The sequence below is a fragment of the Oncorhynchus mykiss genome, chromosome 20, assembly GCF_057628025.1.
Source record: "Oncorhynchus mykiss isolate SJ-2025 chromosome 20, ASM5762802v1, whole genome shotgun sequence".
Taxonomy (NCBI): Eukaryota; Metazoa; Chordata; class Actinopteri; order Salmoniformes; family Salmonidae; genus Oncorhynchus; species Oncorhynchus mykiss.
The window spans coordinates 13,224,210-13,249,513 of NC_143041.1; the positions used below are offsets into that span (position 1 = coordinate 13,224,210).

The 25,304-nt window shown below is 43.4% G+C and overlaps 1 protein-coding gene across 4 annotated transcripts; it reads right to left on the bottom strand.

The window, feature by feature from the left end:
* Positions 1-1,168: 1,168 nt before the first annotated feature.
* Positions 1,169-24,757, bottom strand: fdxr (ferredoxin reductase). 4 transcript variants are annotated; one of them, XM_021575624.3, is made up of 14 exons: positions 24,535-24,609; positions 23,857-24,029; positions 23,523-23,623; positions 13,105-13,200; positions 12,848-12,970; positions 12,632-12,745; positions 10,849-10,950; positions 8,700-8,807; positions 7,874-7,958; positions 7,647-7,763; positions 6,721-6,920; positions 6,339-6,510; positions 6,020-6,193; positions 1,169-1,667 (listed from the first exon to the last, which is right to left on the bottom strand). In XM_021575624.3, exons 2-14 carry the CDS (start codon positions 23,945-23,947, stop codon positions 1,537-1,539), a joined length of 1,614 nt encoding a protein of 537 aa, XP_021431299.2. In that variant the 5' UTR covers positions 23,948-24,029; positions 24,535-24,609; the 3' UTR covers positions 1,169-1,536. The 4 variants fall into 4 exon arrangements, with proteins under 4 accessions (XP_021431299.2, XP_021431298.2, XP_090068388.1 ...); XM_021575623.3 differs by having other exon boundaries at positions 23,857-24,066; positions 24,535-24,598; XM_090212262.1 differs by lacking the exon at positions 7,647-7,763 and having other exon boundaries at positions 24,535-24,757.
* Positions 24,758-25,304: the final 547 nt, after the last annotated feature.

Here is a 25,304-nt window from a genome sequence, read left to right on the forward strand (position 1 = left end):
TTTTGTGTAAATCTTTGACAAAAATATTTTAATCCCACCTTGTAATACAACAAGATGTGGAAAAATTCAAGGGGTTTAAATACTTTCTTTAGGCACTGTACATGAAGTGCATTCATTTCAAAACGGTAAACATATGTATTTAAAAAAAACTCAAATATAAGGTGACTGCAACACCTCTGGGTTTTTCACACAAAAGTTTCCCTTGTGTATCAAGAATGGTCCACCACCGAAAGGACATCGAGCCAACTTGACAACTGTGGGAAGCATTGGAGTCAACATGGGCCTGCATCCCCGTTGTAGTCCATGCCCCGACGACTTGAGGCTGATCCAAGGGCAAAAAGGGGGTGCAACTCAATATTAGGAAAGTGTTCCTAATGTTTTGTACAGTTTTCATAAGTCATCTTAAAGCTACATTCATTGTTAGAACCTTCACGGGGCATCGTTAAATCTCAGAGTTCTTTGACAAATCCATCGTTACTAAAGTTGCACTTGAAAACGCTTGTTATTTACCGTCTCCCTCAGACCACTCGTAAGAACAGCTAAGTGCGTAATTAGATGCGTTTTTTCCTACCGCGTCACTTCATACACAGAAGATCACCGCTAAACATAGAATCAAGATATTTGTCTCTCTGACGGTCGATAACTTCACAACGAAGTTGACTACAAATAAAGTTGCCAATGTCTTTAAAATTCTTACAAATAAGCAAAGGATAAAAATATGCTTCAAATTAAAACCCAGACGAGTGCATTAAAAGATAGTCGACCTACAGCTACATAGGCCTATATACGGAACTTCAAAGTTCATTTAGTTTTAGTTTGCTATTAGGCTACTGTCTATTTTTTTGACTCAATATATTTCATGATGTGTAGCCTAATGTGCACAATGACGTGCCAAATCCAGTGTTTTAAGATTTGCAGCCATAGGCGATAATCTCTCCATGAGCTGATCCATCGACAGTATTGTGGAATAATTATAATGTTGAAGGTGTTATTTGAACGGAGAACGCTGATCCAAGAGCAGCACTGCCTTTTTTTGTCTCGATCCTATCTGTATCGACACATGCCTCAACAACGCACTTAGCGAACGTTCTCTCTGTGGTGTATTGAGAAACACATACTACATCTTCAGAAATATGGATGCATCATTAAAAACACTTATATGCCTAAATTCCATCGCTATCGGGAAACCAGGCCCTGACTGTTTTTATTAGCGCCAAGCCACAACCATTAAAATCACCAGTACTGCAGTGAAACACCACCATTGTTTCAATGAGAGCTCTGGTGAGTAAGATGTAAAGTGTATTTATTACATATGGCAAGTCAACTTGGAACTTGGGTATTGCATGACTGGCATTGCATGATGGTCAGGGACTAAATTGATCGTGTGCGTGTACCATAGACAGACAAGTTCGTGGCCTGTAGGTGGCATAAAAAGTGGGGTTGGACCAGAGTTGTGTGTGTGGTCAGTGGTTCTTATTCACTTCTTGGTTGTCGAGTCCTCTGATCCGTATGACCTGTGTGTGTGGTCCCTTGTCCCTATGCCCGGGCTACCTGCAGCATCTCTCCCACGTCCAGCATCTTTTCCCTGGGCTTTCCCTTGATCTCTCCCCTCCTCGTCTCCTCACTGTCGATCTTCTCCCAGTCAGAGAACGAAACTGGCTTCACACCTACAGTCATGCACAGGGAGGTAGGTCGTTTTTGTAAAATATCAAGGTGGACGCTAACACTTGTGGAAGCTGATACTTAGTCCTCAACATACCTAAACTCAGCAAAAAAAAGAAACGACTGTTCCACAGGTACATGTCCATTGTTTATGGTTCATTGAACAAGCATGGGAAACAGTGTTTAAACCCTTTACAATGAAGATCTGTGAAGTTACTTGGAATTTTACAAATTATCTTTGAAAGACAGGGTCCTGAAAAGGGAATGTTTCTTTTTTGTTGTTGCTGAGTTTACATTACAGTGGAGATACATTGTTATTATTATCCCTTTCTCTTTAGTCAGGCTCCGTTTATGGCATCTTAGTGACAGAGAAAGGTCTGTATGGAGTCAGCAAGATTACCATTTGCCTTAGGGGACTTCCAGCCTGTAAATCAGGGATGGGCAACTGGCGACCCGCGGGCACTTTTGAAAGCCCTCAGATCAAACTTTAAAAAAAATATAATAATTTTAACATACAAATATATTCTTGTAAGATAGAATAGTTGCAATTTCGAAAATTGCCTGTGCGCCAGCAGTTTCTCTTTTGTCAGTCTTTAATTACTTGTTACTTTTATCTCTTATTCTTATCCGTATGTTTTTAAACTGCATTGTCGGTTAGGGTCTCGTAAGTAAGCATTTCACTAGAAGGTCGACACCTGTTGTATTCAACGCATGTGACTCATACAATTTGATAGTCACTCAATTAACCAATGTCAGCTAAGATTTTTAGATTGCTAAGTTAGTTTAGCGGCCAGCTATTTAAACTTGTTATCATGGTCGAATTACGGTCTGGGGGAGGCTCCATTGATTTTGTTATTCAGTCTCGTCCAGATATCATTAAAAACCGTAAACATTTCTCTCCACCCTATGGTCAAATCAAATCGTATTTGTCACATACGCCAAATACAACAGGTGTAGGTAGACCTTACCTTAAATGCTTACTTACAAGCCCTTAACCAACAATGCAGTTTAGAAAATAGAGTTAAGAAACTATTAACTAAATAAAAGAGTTAACACAATAAAATAACAATAATAAGGCCATAAACAGGGGGTACCGGTATCGAGTATATGTGTGGAGGTACAGGTTAGTCATGGTAATTTGTACATGTAGGTAGGGCTAAAGTGACTGTGTGTGTTGTGGTGGGGGACAATGCAAATAGTCTGAGTGCCCATTTGATTAATTATTCAGGAGTCCTATGGCTTGGGGGTAGAAGCTGTTAAGAAGCATTTTGGACCTGGACTTGGCGCTCCGGTACCGATTGCCGTGCGGTAAAAGAGAGAACAGTCTGTTTAGGGTGGCTGGAGTCTTTGACAATTTTTAGGGCCTTCCTCTGACACTGCCTAGTTTATACAGTTGAAGTCGGAAGTTAACATACACTTAGGGTAGAGTCATTAAAACTCGTTTTTCAACCACAAATGTCTTGTAAACAAACTATAGTTTTGGCAAGTCGGTTAGGACATCTACTTTGTGCATGACACAAGTCATTTTCCCAACAATTGTTTGCAGACATATTATTTAATTTATAATTCATTGTATCACAATTTCAGTGGGTCAGAAGTTTACATACACTAAGTTGACTGTGCCTTTAAACAGCTTGGAAAATTCCAGAAAATGATGTCATGGCTTTAGAAGCTTCTGATAGGCTAGTTGACATCATTTGAGTCAATTGGAGGTGTACCTGTGGATATATTTCAAGGCCTACCTTCAAACTCAGTGCCTCTTTGCTTGACATCATGGGAAAATCAAAAGAAATCAGCCAAGACCTCAGAAAAAAAACGCAGCCGTCATACCGCTCAGGAAGGAGACACGTTCTGTCTCCTAGAGATGAACGTACTTTGGTGTGAAAAGTGCAAATCAATCCTAGAACAACAGCAAAGGACCTTGTGAAGATGCTGAAGGAAACAGGTACAAAAGTATCTATATCCACATAACCTGAGAGGCTGCTCGGACAAGGAAGCCACTGCTCCAAAACCGCCATAAAAAAGCCAGATTACGGTTTGCAACTGCACATGGGGACAAAGAGTGTACTTCTTGGAGAAATGTCCTCGGCTCTGATGAAACAAAAATAGAACTGTTTGGCCATAATGACCATCGTTATGTTTGAAGGAAAAAGGGGGAGGGCTTGCAAGCCGAAGAACACCATCCCAACCGTGAAGCACGGGGGTGGCAGCATCATGTTGTGGGGGTGCTTTGCTGCAGGAGGGACTGGTGCACTTCACAAAATAGATGACATCTAGAGGGAGGAAAATTATGTGGATATATTGAAGCAACATCTCAAGACATCAGTCAGGAAGTTAAAGCTTGGTCGCAAATGGGTCCTTCCAAATGGACAATGATCCCAAGCATACTTCCAAAGTTGTGGCAAGATGGCTTAAGGACAACAAAGTCAAGGTATTGGAGTGGCTATCACAAAGCCCTGACCTCAATCATATAGCAAATTTGAGGGCAGAACTGAAAAAGCATGTTCGAGCAAGGAGGCCTACAAACCTGACTCAGTTACACCAGCTCTGTCAGGAGGAATGGGTCAAAAATTCACCCAACTTATTGTGGGAAGCTTGTGGAAGGCTACCCAAAACATTTGACCAAAGTTAAACAATTTAAAGGCAATGCTACCAAATACTAATTGAGTATGTAAACTTCTGACCCACTGGGAATGTGATGAAAGAAATAAAAGCTGAAAGAAATCATTATCTCTATTATTATTCTGACATTTCACATTCTGAAAATAAAGTGGTCATCCTAACTAACCTAAGACAGGGAATTTTCCTAGGATTAAATGTCAGGAATTGTGAAAAACTGAGTTTAAATGTATTTGGCTAAAGGGTATGTAAACTTCCTACTTCAACTTTAGGTCCTGGATGGCAGGAAGTTTGGCCCCAGTGATGTACTGGGCCGTACGCACTACCCTCTGTAGCACTTTATGGTTGGATGTAGAGCAGTTGCCATACCAGGTGGTGATGCAAACGGTCAGGATGCTCTCAATGGTGCAGCTGTGGAACTTTGAGGATCTGGGGACCCATGCCAAATCTTTTCAGTCTCCTGAGGGGGAAAAGGCATTGTCGTGCCCTGTTCATGAATTTCTTGACGTGTATGACCCATGATAGTTCGTTGGTGATGTGGACACCAAGGAACTTGAAACTCTCGACCCGCTCCACTACACCTGCGTCGATGTGAATGGGGGCGTGTTCAGTCCTCCTTTTCCTGTAGTCCATGATCATCTCCTTTGTCTTACTCACGTTGAGGGAGAGGGTGTTTTCCTGGCACCACACTGCCAGGTCTCTGACCTCCTCCATATAGGCTGTCTCATCATTGTCGGTGATCAGGCCTAGCACCGTTGTTGTCAGCAAACTTAATGATGGTGTTGGAGTTGTGCTTGGCCGCGCAGTCATGGGTGAACAGGGAGTACAGAAAGGGACTGAGCACGCACCCCTGAGGGCCCCAGTGTTGAGGATCACAGTGGCAGATGTGTGGTTGCCTACCCTTACCACCTGGGGACAACCTGTCAGGAAGTTTAGGATCCAGTTGCATAGGGAGGTGTTTAGTCCCAGTGTCCTTAGCTTTGTGGGCACTATTGTGCTGAATGCTGAGGTATAGTTAATGAACAGCATTGTCACTTAGGTGTTCCTTTTGTCCAGGTGGGAAAGGGCAGAGTGGCGTGTGATTGAGCTTCATCTGTGGATCTGTTGGGGCATTATGCTAATTGGAGTGTGTCTAGGGTATCTAGGATGTTGTTGTTGATGTGAGCCATGGCCAGCCTTTCAAAGCACTTCAACGGTACCAACGGTAGCCATTTAGGAAGGTTACCTTCGCATTCTTGGGCACAGGGACTATGGTGGTCTGCTTGAAACATGTATGTAGGGAGAGTTTGAACATGTCAGTGAAGACACTTGCCAGTTGGTCCACGTATGCTTGGAGAACACATCTTGGTAATCCGTCTGGCCCCGCGGCCTTGTGAACATTGACCTGTTTAGAGGTCTTGCTCACATCATCTACGTGTATAATTGCAGGTAATTAGCTGTAAAACAGAAATGCACATGTGGGTACGCCGACCCAAGAGGATCTGTGGTCCCTCATGATGAATTCAGATTTTTTTGTGGCCCCCACTCCCATCAAAGTTGCCTATCCCTGATGTAAATAGTACATGCAAGAAGTTAAAACACAAATAACAGCACTGCAGGCGTAACACCGGTACACTGCTGTACTGCATTTACTGTACGTACTATTGCACACAAGAAGTTTCCTCACAGGAAAAATGTTGTTATTTGAAGTGAATTGAATCATTTTAATAATCAACACAGTGCTAAGGAGTTGCAGTACCTCTTTTCTCCAGGAGGGCGGAGACCCCCTGTGAGCCAGGCTTGACGGTGGATACATCCAGTGTTCCTTTGCCAATGTCCTGTAGCAGAGTCCTGGCTGTGTCAAAGCTGTCGTTCATGGTGGTGGCTATCACCCCCGTGGGACCCCTCTTCACCCAGCCACTGCAATACAGACCTGCCGACACACACACACACACACACACACACACACACACACACACACACACAGAGAGGTTAACGGGGACAGTTCAATCCAAAAGGGACCCATTTTTCCAATTAGCTTGTGTTTAAGGCAGGCAGACGAACGCACCCATACACACCTGCAGTCTGCTGCACGCGGCCCATAGTGTTGGGGATGATGGCTTTTCGGGCGTCGAAGGGGACGGCGGGGTCGATGAGAAGGCTCTTGTAGCCGATGCTGCTGATGACTAGGCCGCACTCCACATCTTCCACCTCACCGGTGGCCACTGCCCTCACCCCCTCACCGTCGCCCTGGGGAGAGACAGAGAGAGGCCGGGGCCAGCTTAACCTAGGCGCTTCTCTGTTCCAGCTTCAGACAATATGGCCTTGTCTTGTGTTTAATGAAAAAGGTTTTATTGGGTTTATCTGGGAAGGTAGGGACAATCAATTACGACAGAGGGTAAGAGGGTAAGCTCAAGAGATGATCCCACAGTATATCTATTCCTAAAGCACCCGGCTCACCTCCAGCCGATTGACAGCCAATCGTATCCCTGCGGCCCTGATGAGGTCAGTGGAGGGGAGGACCTCCAGGGGCTTCCGGAGGAAGCGGAATCCCCAGGCCCGCTCTGCCCTGTTTCGTCTCTCCAACTCCTCCTCCCCTGGAGTCTCTATTGCAGCCTTCAGCAGCAGCTCGGTCAGACGCTTCCTGGGCCTGGCCAGCGCTGAGAGGACACACACACAATTACAGTCAAATTATACTGACAAAAATAAACAAGTTGAACAAAAGCTAGGGGGGAAGTATCAACACATACCTACAGTTCAGGCATAAACCCAAATAAGACAGCCCACACACATAGGAATCTACACTAACCCTTGGTTGAAACTTTCAGGTACTTTTCCGAGACACCACATGTTGCCAAACTAGCTCCTACACGTCAAACTTGTTTCAATTTCTTTTTCCGTGCAAAAAGAATCCCTCAGGCTGTCTGAAGAAGCACCGTTCCAATAGATAATCTCCATTATGTCATCCACTTAGCCGAAAGGTTGCTGGGTCGGTGAAAAATCTGCGATGTGCAAGGCACTTAACCCTAATTCCTCCTTTAAGTTGCTCTGTATGTTGCTCTCCTGTAAGTCGGCTAAATGACTCAAAATGACTCAATGTAAATGTAAGATGAAAATCCATAGTCCTATACTCAATATGGTTAAGAAAATACTGTGAATATGTGACTGACAATTGAGTAAATAATTCAGACTTCTGAAACGCCCTCACAAGACTGTGATAGCAGAGCGGACAGTCTAGATTAGAGACAGTTTATCATGGGGAACAGGTTGATGGGAAGGCAGAGAGAGAGAGAGATGCTGGTTTGAAGACAAGGGAGAATTTACAAATGGATGTTAATCTGATTCTGTAACCATTGACGATCTGGGTTATGGTAGAGCAAACATACACTGCTGCTGGTCTGCAGGGTTCCGACATGATTGAGAGGGGGGAGTTTGGAGCATATTCCTTGTCAGATAGATGGTCCCAATAGAGGCCTTAGGGAGGGGGGAGGTGCTGTTGAGGCCTGTGAAGGGTTAGTGTGTGACATCACATTACTAAGGACAAGGATAAAAGTCAATAGCAGAAGATTTTAATGAGAGAAACCTTAAGAGGAACTAAACAGCCGTGTCTCACATTTAAGAGTTTCTGCTATGCCCTCAAACTCAGACGCCTCCATCTCTGGTCTGGTTCCAGGCAGGTTCACCATCTCTCTCAGCTCCTAGACACAACAACAAATAAACACCCACGAGTGTTTGCAAAAATAAATGTTGATTTAACTACATACAAGCACAGGTGATGGTTATGAACGCAACTCTTAACTCTTTGTAATCTAGTTGTCTTAAGTGTTCGTCAAAGAAGTAGGACAAATTATAAGTAGAAAAAGTTACAGGTGTTTCATGTTTTTACATTTTTAGCTCACATATAATTTTAATCGAATAAATGTGGAAAAAAAAACAAAATGAAGACATTAATAAATGCGTTTCTATAACTTCCAAAATATTTGTTACAATGATAGGGGATTGCCAAGTTGGAGGCACGGTGGATTCAACACATTACCCCTGACCTGATCTGAGGGAAAGTTCATTTATAAAGATGTGGGGATGTTTAGGCAGATAAAAGGCTAAACCTTTGGCACGTATACTCACATGGCAAACCGTCACAGTCAATTGTATGTTGTGAATGGAAACGGTTCCACAATCTAGAATCACACTATGCAAAACCAACACAAATACTATGCAGTAATAAATAGTCCCTGATTTACAGAACAAAACAATTGCACTTGGAACTTTAAACCCTCATAAATATGAATTCATAATTTAGTGTTTGGACAATAAAAATACATACAATGTTAATCATCAAATGTGAATCATGAAATGTGAGACATCAACCTGTGTGCTCCCTGTGTTCTGCAACCCACCTGTAGTGGTCAGGGGTTAAGTGTTAGGGGTCAGAGCCTCACCTTAATAGTGCAGGCCACCTGTAGGGGTCCCCTGCGCCCCACAATGAGCACCCTGCGGACACTGCTCTCTGCCAGGGCATCTAGTGCATGCTGGGTGATATCAGTCTTCTACACGGGAATGAGACAGAGAAGGGGTTACATGGAGACACCTGACACTTAGCAATAATTATATATCCAGAGTAGAGGTTGACCGATTAATCAGAATGGCCGATTAATTAGGGCCGATTTCAAGTTTTCATAACAATCGGTAATCTGCATTTTTGGACACCGATTATGGCCGATTACAATACACTCCACGAGGAGACTGCGGGGAAGGCTGACTACCTGTTATGCGAGTGCAGCAAGGAGCCAAGGTAAGTTGCTAGTTAGCATTAAACTTACCTTATAAAAAACAATCAATCTTGACATAATCACTAGTTAACTACATATGGTTGATGATGTTACTAGTTTATCTAGCTTGTCCTGTGTTGCATATAATCGATGCGGTGCCTGTTAATTTCTCATCGAATCACAGCCTACTTCGCCAAACGGGTGATGATTTAACAAGCGCAAAAAAAAAGCACTGTCTTTGCACCAATGTGTACTTAACCACAAACATCAATGCCTTTCTTTAAAATCAATACACAAGTATATATTTTTAAACCTGCATATTTAGTTAATATTTCCTGCTAACATGAATTTAGTTTAACTAGGGAAATTGTGTCACTTCTCTTGCGTTCTGTGCAAGCAGAGTCAGGCTATATGCAGCAGTTTGGGCCGCCTGGCTCGTTGTGAACTGCTTGAAGACCATTTCTTCCTAACAAAGACCATAAGTCATTTGCCAGAATTGTACATAATTATGACATACATTGAATGTTGTGCAATGTAACAGCAATATTTAGACTTAGGGATGCCACTGGTTAGATAAAATACAGAACGGTTCCGTATTTCACTAAAAGAATAAAAGTCTTGTTTTCGAGATGATAGTTTCCGGATATGACCATATTAATGACCTAAGGCTCGTATTTCTGTGTGTTATTATAATTAAATCTATGATTTGATAGAGCAGTCTGACTGAGCGGTGGTAGGCAGCAGCGGGCTCATAAGCATTCATTCAATTTGCCAGCAGCTCTTCGCGGTGCTTCAAGCATTGCGCTGTTTATGACTTCAAGCCTATCAACTCCCGAGATTAGGCTGGCAATACTATAGTGCCCATAAGAACATCCAATAGTCAAAGGTATATGAAATACAAATGGTATAGAGAGAAATAGTCCTATAATTTCTATAATAACTACAACCTAAAACTTCTTACCTATGAATATTGAAGACTCATGTTAAAAGGAACCAGCTTTCATATATTCTCATGTTCTGAGCAAGGAACTTAAACGTTAGCTTTTTTACATGGCACATATTGCACTTTTACTTTCTTCTCCAACACTGTGTTTTTGCATTATTTAAACCAAATTGAACATGTTTGATTGTTTATTTGAGACTAAATAGATTTTGATATATTATATTAAGTTAAAATAAAAGTGTTCATTCAGTATTGTTGTAATTGTCATTATTACAAATATATATATTGTAATAATGAACAATTAGCCGATTAACCGGTACCGGCTTTTTTTGGTCCTCCAAAAATCGGCATCGGCGTTGAAAAATCACAATCGGTCGACCTCTAATCCAGAGATATGCAGATTTTGATTGTTTTCTTTCTGTGTGCTTTAACATTTTATACACAATGACAGGATTCAGGCTTTGACAGAGAGAGATCAGATATAGAATGTATTTGGGTAGATACGTGGCAGCATATCTCTAGCCTGACTACCCATCCACATTGCTCTGTCCAAACTAGCGTTTCTTCTCCACAATGAGTCCGGGTTTGCTTTCCTCCATTACGTTCTCTAGAATGCAAACACATTCTGAGAGTTCCGATTGGTCCCAGAAACCAATGGGTTGGCCCAGAGCCTACATGATGATGTTATCAACTTTGATATTGTGATTCGTTAGATTTGCTAGAGATGACCCATTTGCTGTTTAATTAGTTGTGTACAAGGGCCCTCATTTTGAGGTCAACACAAAAAACTTATAGGATGGCAGTTTCAGACAATGTTTGGAGCGATAGAGCAGCGGAATTAAATTTGGGATGAGTCGTCAGGCAAGCATATCTTACCTTCAGAATATCTACAGGAGATAGCAGTATCCTCGCAACATCCAGTGCCACGTTACCCTGCCCCAGAATGACAGCCGTCTCACAGCTCAGATCCGGCCTAAGCTAGTAGGATGGAGAAAGAGAAATGGAGAGGGACCGAGATAGACAGATTTATGTACAGCGCATTCAGAAAGTATTCAGACCCCTTGACCTTTTCCACATTTTGTTTCGTTTCAGCCTTACTCTTAAATTGACTAAATAAAATTCTCAGCAATCCACACACAGTACCCCATAATGACAAAGCAAAAACAGGTTTTTAGAAACATAAATACCTTATTTACATAACTATTCAAACCCTTTGCTATGAGACTCGAAATTGAGCTCAGGTGCATCCTGTTTCCATTGATCATCCTTGAGATGTTTCTACAACTTGATTGGAGTACACCTGTGGTAAATTCAATTAATTGGACATGATTTGGAAAGGCACATACCTGTCTATATAAGGTTCCACAGTTCACAGTGCATGTCAGAGCAAAAACTAAGCCATGAGGTCAAAGGAATTGTCCGTAGACCTCCGAGACAGGATTGTGGCGAGGCACAGATCTGGGGAAGGGTACCCAAAACAATTCTGCAGCATTGAAGGTCCCCAAGAACAGAGGCCTCCATCATTCTTAAATGGAAAACGTTTGAAAACAGAGAGACTCTTCCTAGAGCTGCCCCTCCGGCCAAACTGAGCAATCGGGGAGAAGGACATTGGTCAGGGAGGTGACCAAGAACCCGATGGTCACTGACAGAGTTCTAGAGTTCCTCTGTGGAGATGGGAGAACCTTCCAGAAGGTTCCACAACCATCTCTACAGCACGCCACCAATCAGGCCTTTATGGTAGAGTGGCCAGACGGAAGCCACTTCTCCGTAAAATGCACATGACAGCCCACTTGGAGTTTGCACCTAAAGCCTCTCAGACCATGAGAAACAAGATTTTCTGGTCTGATGAAACCAAGATTGAACTCTTTGGCCTGAATTCCAAGCATTACGTCTGGAGGAAACCTGGCACCATCCCTACGGTGAAGCATGGTGGTGGCAGCATCATGCTGTAAGGACATTTGTCAGCGGCAGGGAGACTAGTCAGGATCGAGGGAAAGATGAATGGAGGAAAGTACAGAGAGCTACTTGATGAAAACCTGCTCCACAGCACAGGACCTCAGCACTCAGGTTCACCTTCCAACAGGACAACGACCTTAAGCACACAGCCAAGACAATGCAGGAGTGGCTTCGGGACAAGTCTCAATGTCCTTGAGTGGCACAGCCAGAGCCCGAACCCGATCTAACATCTCTGGAGAGACCTGAAAATAGCTGTGCAGCAAAGCTCCCCATCCAACCTGACAAAGCTTGAGAGTATCTGCAGAGAAGATTGGGAGAAACTCCACAAATGCAGGTGGCCAAGCTTGTAGCTTCTACCCAAGAAGACTCTATGCTGTAATCACTGCCAAAGGTGCTTCAATAAGTTACTGAGTAAAGGGTCTGAATACTTATGTAAATGTGATATTTACATTTTTTATAAATTAGCAAAAATGTCTAAACCTGTTTTTGATTTGTCATTATGGGTTGTTGTGTGTAGATTGACATGGGGGGAAAAAACATTTAACACATTTTAGAATAAGGATGTGGAAAAATGTGGAAAAGGTCAAGGGGTCTAAATACTTTCCGAAGGCACTGTATATCACTGAAATGTGTGTCGAAGCCTGTGATTTAAAAGCTCAGTACTTTCTCCTAACACCTCTGTAAATAGTTAGGACAACATTACCTCACTGTTTCTAGGCAGCCCATTGTACCAGCCGACAAAGTCTTTGGCAGAGTACACCCCAGCCAAGTCTTCCCCTGGTACACCCATTGTCCTGTTCCCCTCCGCTCCATAGCTCTACGGATACACACACACACACACACACACACATAAATACTCACACTTAAAAGACACACACAGTGATTTAGGGGTGTAGATCTCTTTGGGGTGTAGTCTCACCAGCACCACAGCGTGGTAGGCTTCTTGAAGCTCCTCCACAGTGACGTCCTTCCCCACTCTCACATTGCCATGGAAACTACACCTGGCATGCTGGGCCGTTTGGGTGAAGGTGTTGATGACGTTCTGACGAGACCACAAGAAAAAAAGAGAGAGAGAGGAGAAGAGGGAAGAGAGAGAAGGAGAGATGCCATGATTCAATACATTATATACATTTTGTCTGCTTCTGTCTGGCTATCATTTAATCAATCAATACTGACCTTGACCTCTGGATGGTCGGGGGCCACCCCAAATCTGACCAGGCCGAAGGGGACGGGTAGACGCTCGTAGATGTCCACCTGAACATCTGTCCGAGTCTTTTACAGACACACACACAAAAAAAGCCTTGCTTACACTTAAAAACATGCCAGTATGAACCAAACATATGTTGACACTGACTCAGGCCTGGGCAACTCCAGTCCTTGGGGGCCTGATAGGTGTCACACTTTTCCCCCATCCCCAGCAAACACACCTGATTTAAACGAATTGCATTTTTAACTGAAGATCATGATTAGTAGATTATTGGAGTCAGGTGTGTTGGCTGGGGCAAAAGTGTGACACCAATCAGGCCCCTGAGGATTGGTGTTGCCCAGGCCTGCGTACTACTTTAGTTTGACTCTATTGACATATGCAGGGCTATATTTGACCCGACAGTATTGCTAGAGCAACACTGTCGGGTACTGTCAGACTTGGTAGGCTTTTATTTTAAAATAAGGGCTTTGTGTGCAAGTGCAGGAAATGTATTCATGCCATTTAACAACCGTGGACCACAAATAATGCTATCTTTACACATGGGAAATATACAAGTAGCAGCCAGTCGCTATATACTGTATGTACCACAATACAAATGAGAGCTATTGATAGAGTAATCAGCAATTGATGACGTAATTTCCTGGTTTACGAGCAGGCTCGGTAGCTGCCTGTAAAAATATGTTCCAAGCAAATTAGGCAATTGTGCACATACAATTTCTCAGATGATCTCTTAATATCACCAAGTATGGGTAAATCCATTTGAATTCAATCACTTTTTGACAGCATCACTTTGATATGAACAAAACCTTCCATATATATATATATATATTTTCCCATTGTAAGTAACTTTTTTGTCAGAAAGCTACTTTTAAAACTTGAATGCCAGGACATTCAAGGGATAGAAGGTGCTCAAAGTTGACCTATATTGCTTACCCTACCATACCATGAGACATCCATGTCTTCATCACTGTTGAGATTGTAAGCTTTTAAATGATAGCAAACAAGGCTGTCAAACTATTGTATACTTTTGTGAAAAAAAACATTTTTTTTGTGTTTTACCTTAAACGTCAATTATCTAAAAACGCCTCAACTCAAGATTTTTTTTCGTCTGTTTCGTCTGTTGTTTTAACCCAATGAGTCCCACCATAACGCCAGCACGTTTTGGACTTCTAACCTCTTGAAAAACACATTGTGTGTCTACAGACTTCTGCGTTATACCATTGGATATGTCTATTTCTTCTGCAGCCATAGATACCAACTGTGTGATTAGAGCGGTGCTCACAAGCTTATACAAAAGTTATTGAAAGGTAAGGTAGACAATCTCAGGACAGTGCCTAGAATAAAGTAATGAGCTCACAGCTGCTGTCACAAACTCTACACGGTTGTCACGGACTGGTTGGATATTCGTTTCCCAGTGAGCAAACCATTTCTGTCGTTTTTTGTACTTACAGCATTCATAAATTCAATTTTAATCAGGTTTTTGCTTTGGCTGACTTCCTTTTTTTATTATTGATTTTTGCCACAAAAACTCATGAATGCAACTGTTTATGTCAAATTGGTTTGTGTTCTACTTGTAGCCCCTGGTTGTCCTGAAAAGAAAATGGTAAATCACTGCATTGTGATGCTAAATATAAGGGCTGGACAGGCAGATAAATGAAAAGACAATTTTTGATGGGGTATCGGAACTGAGGGTTAAATTATACCATAGCAAACCTAATGAAATCATAGGAATATGGATAATAGAATAGACGCGACCATTTAAGTTGACATTCGACAATAGGTGGGCCGGCAGCCATCTTTGGGGTAGTAATTAGAACTTAACATTTCAATGAAATGTTTATGTCAATGGTGTACCAGGTAAATTGCAGTGGTCTGAAGGGATTGGTCCATTCTATTTCTATGATTGAAATGACACCCACCCGGTATTCAAGAGCATGTAGTGTCTCAACTGATAGTGGGCACAACACAAAAACCTAAAATGATGTAAAGTAGGGTCTAAGTAAGCTACAGCGTATGCAATATTTTTTAGTTGATGCCTTTTTAGATAACTGATGTTAAAAAAGTTTTAAAAAGTTGACAAAAAAAATAAGTGATTGAATTCAAATTCAAACCCATATTTTACATTTTTTATTTATTTTTTTATTTCACCTTTATTTAACCAGGTAGGCAAGTTGAGAACAAGTTCTCATTTACAATTGCGACCTGGCCAAGATAAAGCAAAGCAGTTCGACAGATACAACAACACAGAGTTACACATGGAGTAAAACAAACATACAGTCAATAATAAAGTATAAACAAGTCTATATACAATGTGAGCAAATGAGGTGAGAAGGGAGGTAAAGGCAAAAAAGGCCTTGGTGGCAAGGTAAATACAATATAGCAAGTAAAACACTGGAATGGTAGTTTTGCAATGGAAGAATGTGCAAAGTAGAAATAAAAATAATGGGGTGCAAAGGAGCAAAATAAATAAATAAATTAAATACAGTTGGGAAAGAGGTAGTTGATAGGGCTAAATTATAGGTGGGCTATGTACAGGTGCAGTAATCTGTGAGCTGCTCTGACAGTTGGTGCTTAAAGCTAGTGAGGGAGATAAGTGTTTCCAGTTTCAGAGATTTTTGTAGTTCGTTCCAGTCATTGGCAGCAGAGAACTGGAAAGAGAGGCGGCCAAAGAAAGAATTGGTTTTGGGGGTGACTAGAGAGATATACCTGCTGGAGCGTGTGCTACAGGTGGGAGATGCTATGGTGACCAGCGAGCTGAGATAAGGGGGGACTTTACCTAGCAGGGTCTTGTAGATGACATGGAGCCAGTGGGTTTGGCGACGAGTATGAAGCGAGGGCCAGCCAACGAGAGCGTACAGGTCGCAATGGTGGGTAGTATATGGGGCTTTGGTGACAAAACGGATTGCACTGTGATAGACTGCATCCAATTTGTTGAGTAGGGTATTGGAGGCTATTTTGTAAATTACATCGCCAAAGTCGAGGATTGGTAGGATGGTCAGTTTTACAAGGGTATGTTTGGCAGCATGAGTGAAGGATGCTTTGTTGCGAAATAGGAAGCCAATTCTAGATTTAACTTTGGATTGGAGATGTTTGATATGGGTCTGGAAGGAGCGTTTACAGTCTAACCAGACACCTAAGTATTTGTAGTTGTCCACGTATTCTAAGTCAGAGCCGTCCAGAGTAGTGATGTTGGACAGGCGGGTAGGTGCAGGTAGCGATCGGTTGAAGAGCATGCATTTAGTTTTACTTGTATTTAAGAGCAATTGGAGGCCACGGAAGGAGAGTTGTATGGCATTGAAGCTTGCCTGGAGGGTTGTTAACACAGTGTCCAAAGAAGGGCCGGAAGTATACAGAATGGTGTCATCTGCGTAGAGGTGGATCAGAGACTCACCAGCAGCAAGAGCGACCTCATTGATGTATACAGAGAAGAGAGTCGGTCCAAGAATTGAACCCTGTGGCACCCCCATAGAGACTGCCAGAGGTCCGGACAACAGACCCTCCGATTTGACACACTGAACTCTATCAGAGAAGTAGTTGGTGAACCAGGCGAGGCAATCATTTGAGAAACCAAGGCTGTTGAGTCTGCCGATGAGGATGTGGTGATTGACAGAGTCGAAAGCCTTGGCCAGATCAATGAATACGGCTGCACAGTAATGTTTCTTATTGATGGCGGTTAAGATATCGTTTAGGACCTTGAGCGTGGCTGAGGTGCACCCATGACCAGCTCTGAAACCAGATTGCATAGCAGAGAAGGTATGGTGAGATTCAAAATGGTCGGTAATCTGTTTGTTGACTTGGCTTTCGAAGACCTTAGAAAGGCATGGTAGGATAGATATAGGTCTGTAGCAGTTTGGGTCAAGAGTGTCCCCCCCTTTGAAGAGGGGGATGACCGCAGCTGCTTTCCAATCTTTGGGAATCTCAGACGACACGAAAGAGAGGTTGAACAGGCTAGTAATAGGGGTGGCAACAATTTCGGCAGATAATTTTTAGAAAGAAAGGGTCCAGATTGTCTAGCCCGGCTGATTTGTAGGGGTCCAGATTTTGCAGCTCTTTCAGAACATCAGCTGAATGGATTTGGGAGAAGGAGAAATGGGGAAGGCTTGGGCGAGTTGCTGTTGGGGGTGCAGTGCTGTTGATAGGGGTAGGAGTAGCCAGGTGGAAAGCATGGCCAGCAGTAGAAAAATGCTTATTGAAATGTTCAATTATGGTGGATTTAACAGTGGTGACAGTGTTTCCTATCTTCAGTGCAGTGGGCAGCTGGGAGGAGGTGTTCTTATTCTCCATGGACTTTACAGTGTCCCAGAACTTTTTTGAGTTAGTGTTGCAAGAAGCAAATTTCTGCTTGAAAAAGCTAGCCTTGGCTTTTCTAACTGCCTGTGTATAATGGTTTCTAGCTTCCCTGAACAGCTGCATATCACGGGGGCTGTTCGATGCTAATGCAGAACGCCATAGGATGTTTTTGTGTTGGTTAAGGGCAGTCAGGTCTGGGGAGAACCAAGGGCTATATCTGTTCCTGGTTCTAAATTTCTTGAATGGGGCATGTTTATTTAAGATGGTTAGGAAGGCATTTAAAAAAAATATCCAGGCATCCTCTACTGACGGGATGAGGTCAATATCCTTCCAGGATACCCCGGCCAGGTCGATTAGAAAGGCCTGCTCGCTGAAGTGTTTCAGGGAGCGTTTTACAGTGATGAGAGGAGGTCGTTTGACCGCTGACCCATTACGGATGCAGGCAATAAGGCAGTGATCGCTGAGATCTTGGTTGAAGACAGCAGAGGTGTATTTAGAGGGGAAGTTGGTTAGGATGATATCTATGAGGGTGCCCGTGTTTAAGGCTTTGGGGAGGTACCTGGTAGGTTCATTGATAATTTGTGTGAGATTGAGGACATCAAGTTTAGATTGTAGGATGGCTGGGGTGTTAAGCATGTTCCAGTTTAGGTCGCCTAGCAGCACGAGCTCTGAAGATAGATGGGGGGCAATCAGTTCACATATGGTGTCCAGAGCACAGCTGGGGGCAGAGGGTGGTCTATAGCAGGCGGCAACGGTGAGAGACTTGTTTTTAGAGAGGTGGATTTTTAAAAGTAGAAGTTCAAATTGTTTGGGTACAGACCTGGATAGTAGGACAGAACTCTGCAGGCTATCTTTGCAGTAGATTGCAACACCGCCCCCTTTGGCAGTTCTATCTTGTCTGAAAATGTTGTAGTTTGGAATTAAAATGTCTGAATTTTTGGTGGTCTTCCTAAGCCAGGATTCAGACACAGCTAGAACATCCGGGTTGGCAGAGTGTGCTAAAGCAGTGAATAGAACAAACTTAGGGAGGAGGCTTCTAATGTTAACATGCATGAAACCAAGGCTATTACGGTTACAGAAGTCGTCAAAAGAGAGCGCCTGGGGAATAGGAGTGGAGCTAGGCACTGCAGGGCCTGGATTCACCTCTACATCGCCAGAGGAACATAGGAGGAGTAGAATAAGGGTGCGACTAAAAGCAATAAGAATTGGTCGTCTAGAACGTCTGGAACAGAGAGTAAAAGGAGGTTTCTGGGGGCGATAAAATAGCATCAAGGTATAATGTACAGACAAAGGTAAGGTAGGATGTGAATACAGTGGAGGTAAACCTAGGTATTGAGTGATGAAGAGAGATATTGTCTCTAGAAACATCATTGAAACCAGGAGATGTCATTGCATGTGTGGGTGGTGGAACTAATAGGTTGGATAAGGTATAGTGAGCAGGACTAGAGGCTCTACAGTGAAATAAGCCAATAAACACTAACCAGAACAGCAATGGACAAGACATATTGACATTAAGGAGAGGCATGCTTAGTCGAGTGATCAAAAGGGTCCAGTGAGTGGAGAGGTTGGTTGAGGCTCACAGCGATTTAGACAGCTAGCCGGGCCATCGGTAGCAAGCTAGCATAGGATGGAGTCTGTTGTTAGCCACCTCTTGCGTTCGGTCAGTAGATTAGTGGGGTTCCGTGTGGTAGAGGGGATTAATCCAAATCACACAACAACAACAAAAATAAGAACAATAGATATAGTTATAGAGGCCCGAGAAGAAAACATAATAATAAAAATAAATAAATTGTCCGATTGTCTATTCAGATAGCAGCCGGTAAGACAGCTAACGGTTAGCGGGCCGCAGAATGGGCGTTCAGGTAACGTCGCGACAGAGGAGCCAGCCGGATCTCATTCAGGTAGATAACGTCGGCAGTCCAGTTGTGAAGGCCCGGTGGGGCTCCGCGTAGGCAGTGAAACGGGTCCGGATAGGTGACTGCAGCCCAGGAGTGAATGATGGAACTCAGGAGTGATTGACGGAGCTGGCTAGCACCGGAACAATCGATGTTTGCTCCGGAATCGACGAAAGCCGACTGTCACACGGATAGCAGCTAGCTAGCTGTGAGATCCGGGTATGAATGTCCAGAGAGCAGTTGAAATCCAGGGACATGGAGAGAAAAATTGGTCCGGTATGTTCCGTTCCGAGCCGCGCTGCGCCGTACAAAACTGGCGATAGATTTTCGAGCTAAAGGATAGCTGATGACCACAAACCGTGGTTAGCTGAATACTAACGATTTGCCAGTAAAGAAGCTAACTAGCTTCTGATTAGCTTCTGGGCTAGCTCCTGGCTAGTTTCTGGCTAGCTTCTTGGAGTTTCTGGCTAGCTTCTTGGAGGATTACAGATCTGAGGTAAATAATACTTTTTTATAAATATAAATTGGTGAGGCTGGTTGCAGGAGAGTGTTTAGAAGATGAGTTGATGGAAAATAAAAATAAAATGTATGTGAAAAAAAAAAAAGTTGTAAATATATATATATACAGGACACGACAAGACGAGGACAAAAGACGTCTGAACTGCTATGCGATCTTGGAGAGACCAAGAGTCCACATTTACTCTAGTAAAAAGAGTTGTCACTAGTTACCACAGCCACAACGTTTAAATGGGCAATATCATAACATAAAAACATTTGCTTTTTGATCTTAATTTAAAGTTAGGGCATAAGGTTAGCAGTGTGGTTAAGGTTAGCCCAATACATTACACATAAAAGTAATTGGACGAAGGCGTCTTCTGTATGGGGGAGTTTTAATCGGAATGGCCGATTATCGGTCAACCTCTAGTCGAGACCCAGGGTCTCGAGCTTAATGATGAATTTGGAGGGTACTATGGCGTTAAATGCTGAGCTGTAGGCGATGAACAGCATTCTTACATAGGTATTCCTCTTGTCCAGATGGGTTAGGGCAGTGTGATTGCGATTGCGTCGTCTGTGGACCTATTGGGGCAGTAAGCAAATTGGAGTGGGTCTAGGGTGTCAGGTAGGGTGGAGGTGATATGGTCCTTGACTAGTCTCTCAAAGCACTTCATGATGACAGAAGTGAGTGCTATGGGGCGATAGTCATTTAGCTCATTTACCTTAGCTTTCTTGGAAACAGGAACAATGGTGGCCCTCTTGAAGCATGTGGGGACAGCAGACTGTGATAGGGATTGATTGAATATGTCCGTAAACACACCAGCCAGCTGGTCTGCGCATGCTCTCGGCTATGTATGCCGTCTGGGCCGGCAGCCTTGCGAGGGTTAACACGTTTAAATGTTTTACTCACATTGGCTGTGATGAAGGAGGTAGCGGGTTTTGGTAGCGGGCCGTGTCGGTGGCACTGTAATGTCCTCAAAGCGAGCAAAAAAGCGGTTTTGTTTGTCTGGGAGCAAGACATCGGGGTCCGCAACTGGGCTGATTTTCTTTATGTAGTCCGTGATTGACTGTAGACCCTGCCACATACCTCTCGTGTCTGAGCATTTGAATTGCGACTCTACTTTGTCTCTATACTGACACTTAGCTTGTTAGATTGCCTTGCGGAGGGAATAGCTACACTGTTTGTATTCGGTCATGTTTCCGGTCGCCTTGCCCTGATTAAAAGTGGTGGTTCGCGCTTTCAGTTTCACGCGAATGCTGCCATCAATCCACGGTTTCTGGTTGGGGAAGGTTTTAAAAGTCGCCGTGGGTACAACATCACCGATGCACTTGCTAATAAACTCCCTCACCGAATCAGCGAATTCGATGCTATCCGGAACATAACCCAGTCCATGTGATCGAAGCAATCTTGAAGCGTGGAATCAGATTGGTCGGACCAGCGGTGAACAGACCAGAGCACGGGTGTTTCCTGTTTTAGTTTCAGAATCCCTAACCCATCTGGACAAGAGGAATACCTATGTGAGAATGCTGTTCATCGACTACAGCTCAGCATTTAACACCATAGTACCCTCCAAACTCGTCATCAAGCTCGAGACCCTGGGTCTCGACCCCGCCTTGTGCAACTGGGTACTGGACTTCCTGACGGGCCGCCCCCAGGTGGTGAGGGTAGGTAACATCTCCACCCCGCTGATTCTCAACACTGGGGCTCCACAAGGGTGCGTTCTGAGCCCTCTCCTGTACTCCCTGTTCACCCACGACTGTGTGGCCATGCACACCTCCAACTCAATCATCAAGTTTTGCGGACGACACAACAGTGGTAGGCTTGATTACCAACAACGACGAGACGGCCTACAGGGAGGAGGTGAGGGCCCTCGGAGTGTGGTGTCAGGAAAATAACCGCATACTCAACAAAACAAAGGAGATGATTGTGGACTTCAGGAAACAACAGAGGGAGCACCCCCCTATCGACGGGACAGTAATGGAGAGGGTAGTAAGTTTCAAGTTCCTCGGCGTACACATCACGGACAAACTGAATTGGTCCACCCACACAGACAGCGTTGTGAAGAAGGCGCAGCAGCGCCTCTTCAACCTCAGGAGATAAAGAAATTTGGCTTGTCACCAAAAGCACTCACAAACTTCTTCAGATGCACAATCGAGAGCATCCTGTCGGGCTGTATCACCGCCTGGTACGGCAACTGCTCCGCCCACAACCGTAAGGCTCTCCAGAGGGTAGTGAGGTCTGCACAACGCATCACCGGGGGCAAACTACCTGCCCTCCAGGACACCTACACCACCCGATGTCACAGGAAGGCCATAAAGATCATCAAGGACAACAACCACCCGAGCCACTGCCTGTTCACCCCGCTATCATCCAGAAGGCGAGGTCAGTTCAGGTGCATCAAAGCAGGGACCGAGAGACTGAAAAACAGCTTCTATCTCAAGGCCAGACTTTTAAACAGCCACCACTGACATTGAGTGGCTGCTGCCAACACACTGCCTCAACTCCAGCCACTTTAATAATGGAAATTGATGTAAAAATATAATCACTAGCCACTTTAAACAATGCTACTTAATATAATGTTCACATACCCTACATTATTCATCTCATATGTATATACTGTACTCTATATCATCTACTGCATCTTTATGTAATAGATGTATCACTAGCCACTTTCAACTATTCCACTTTGTTTACCCTACATTACTCATCTCATATGTATATACTGTACTCAATACCATCTACTGCATCTTGCCTATGCCGTTCTGTACCATCACTCATTCATATATCTTTATGTACATATTCTTTATCCCTTTATACACACAAGTGTAAGGTAGTAGTTTTTTAATTGTTAGGTTAGATTACTTGTTGGTTATTACTGCATTGTCAGAACTAGAAGCACAAGCATTTCGCTACACTCGCATTAACATCTGCTAACCATGTGTATGTGACAAATAAATTTGATTTGATAAGGGCCTCCCGGGTGGCGCAGTGGTTAAGGGCGCTGTACTGCAGGGCCGGGCGCAGTGCGCGCTAACCAAGGTTGCCAGGTGCACAGTGTTTCCTCCGACACATTGGTGCGGCTGGCTTCCGGGTTGGATGCGCGCTGTGTTAAGAAGCAGTTGGGTTGTGTATCGGAGGACGCATGACTTTCAACCTTCGTCTCTCCCGAGCCCGTACGGGAGTTGTAGCGATGAGACAAGATAGTAGCTACTAACAATTGGATACCATGAAATTGGGGAGAAAATAAATAAATAAATAAATTGATTTGATTACTATGGCCTATTTATTGCCTTTACCTCCTTACTCTATTTGCACACACGGTATAGATTTCTATTGACTGTACTTTTGTTTATAAATGTGTTTTTTTGGCCAAAGGATCAAATTCTCAGCTATGTAAACAATACAGAGCTGTAGCACAACAAAGACCTGGGTCTGGTGGATTACTGTAGGTGGGGAATTATGTCAACTCTGGGTGTAAAGTACACATTGGCTGCTGTCCCTTTTATCTAATCTCTATCCTTCCTGAAGTCTGCACTTGTTAACTTCCCCTCATGGAATGGACTCCATAGTTTACACTTTGGGGAAAAGGGCAATAAATTAGAACAGGATTTTGGGAAAGAAAGCTCTGATCCAAGATTTGTGCCTAAGGGAAGCATCTACCCGATGGTTCAAATCTTGGGGACGGTAGCACTGAGACATCACTCACCTTGACTAGGTGTTGTGCAGTGTAGAAGCCAGCTGGGCCACCTCCAACTATGCACACCTTGGCACTGGAGGCAGGTGTGGAGGTGGAAAGTCCACACACACCTGTATAGACACAAGCCAGAATGAGCAATGACGACCCATGTATGTAGCTAACTCATTCTATGTCACTAAATGGTAATTTTATCTGTCAATATAGGCTAGTGTCAGACATATAAATTATCTGTTACTAAATCACTATTCTGTCCAGACCTGTAGACGTGTCGTTTTACTCTAAGCAGGGTGAATTACTGTATGCACTTGGAGAGCAGTGTCCATTGTTTGCCCCCCCTTCTTACCATGGAATCGTGTGATCCTCCCGCACCTTGCCGAAGTCAGAAATAACTTTAAAATCTGGACCTTGCACAACGCAGCTTTATGAGTGCTCATCTTCACAACTCATCAATCGTCCAGGAAATGTCTCTTTGGTAGGCGGCTAGCGAGACTAGCTTGTAGTTTGGTCCAGACTGATCTGTGGTCATAACGTTAAATGCAGAAGAGACAAGGCACTAGGACAGGAATGGATTACGGGCGAGATTATCAATCACTTCATCTCTTCCGGCGGCGTGTGCGCTCCAGTTGTCACACAATAATGAAAACACAATTAATCAGATAGCTGGTACATTGCAAATAGGTAGCTAGCTAGCGTTAGTAACTAAATAAAGGCACAGCCATTCATTAAAAGTAAAATTGTTCCCCTACTAGATAGTTAACCATCCACAGTGTAGTAGCTACGTGAGTGTGCTAGCCACAGTGCTGCAGATGACCGTGGGTGCGTTTGTTGACAAATTAATTCAACAGGATTAGCTAGCTACCTCGCTCAACTGGTTAGGTTTATGCGATTTAGAGTTCATTATTAGACAAACTAAGTTAGCTAGCTATTCTGAAAAATGTGGCACTTGCCATGCATGAAGGCAAATTACATTTTAAAACAATAGTGGAAGACTTGAAATTTAAATCATATGTCAAAAACGAACCGTTTATCATGTGTTCCGTCCAAAGTGTCTCGTCCTGAAAATACAGCTGCATACATAGTTCCGGGTTAAAGCTAACTGCACCTTGACAAATGGCATTATAGAGATAATAATCTCTAAACCCAAGGTAATAGTGGGTCAATGTCTTGGATTTATCAGGACCCCAGGGTACACACACGCACAGTTACATAACAAGACCTTGCTTTTGAATTTCTCGCCCTTGAATGAACATCACTGTGTTTTTTGTTGGGTTTCTACATCAAATAAATTCAATAGCTTCTGCACCATGTTTTATTTTGAAGTTTAAATGAATTACTATGTCCTCTCTTTCAGACACCATAATGTATTCTTAGATTAGACATTGACGAGCCCTAGATAATTGCCTCATGAAATTCCCCTGTAGAGTGCCAAATTCTCATAAATTCTACAATATCTGTTAGCAGTGACAATGTTAGCATATAAATCTTGGTGGGGCAAACAAAACATATATTTTTTAGATGCATGCCAGCAAAGCCACTACACAACCCAACACTAAACAATACATCAACTGCACTATAAGGGTGACAAACAGCGCCTACAAACTGTTAGGGCCTACATAAAGATGACTCAATGTCAGAGCTTTCTTTTCAGCACCATGGAGTGAATCCTTACCACCGTTCCACCTGGCTATCAGCGGAGCCCTGTCTGGCAGCGAAACAGTTCATTCAGCATAATTTACTGCCTTTCTAAAAAAAAAAACAAAGCTGATATGGCTGACTTGCTTAAACAAATGT

Coding starts and splice junctions, on each gene's coding strand:
- fdxr (XM_021575624.3), bottom strand. CDS start 23,947: ATGAGCACTCATAAAGCTGCGTTGTGCAAGGTCCAGATTTTAAAGTTA. Junction 6,921..7,646: donor CCCTGCAGACCAGCAGCAGT/GTATGTTTGCTC, acceptor GTGTCCTCTCAG/CGCTGGCCAGGCCCAGGAAG. Junction 6,511..6,720: donor TGGCTGTCAATCGGCTGGAG/GTGAGCCGGGTG, acceptor GTCTCTCCCCAG/GGCGACGGTGAGGGGGTGAG.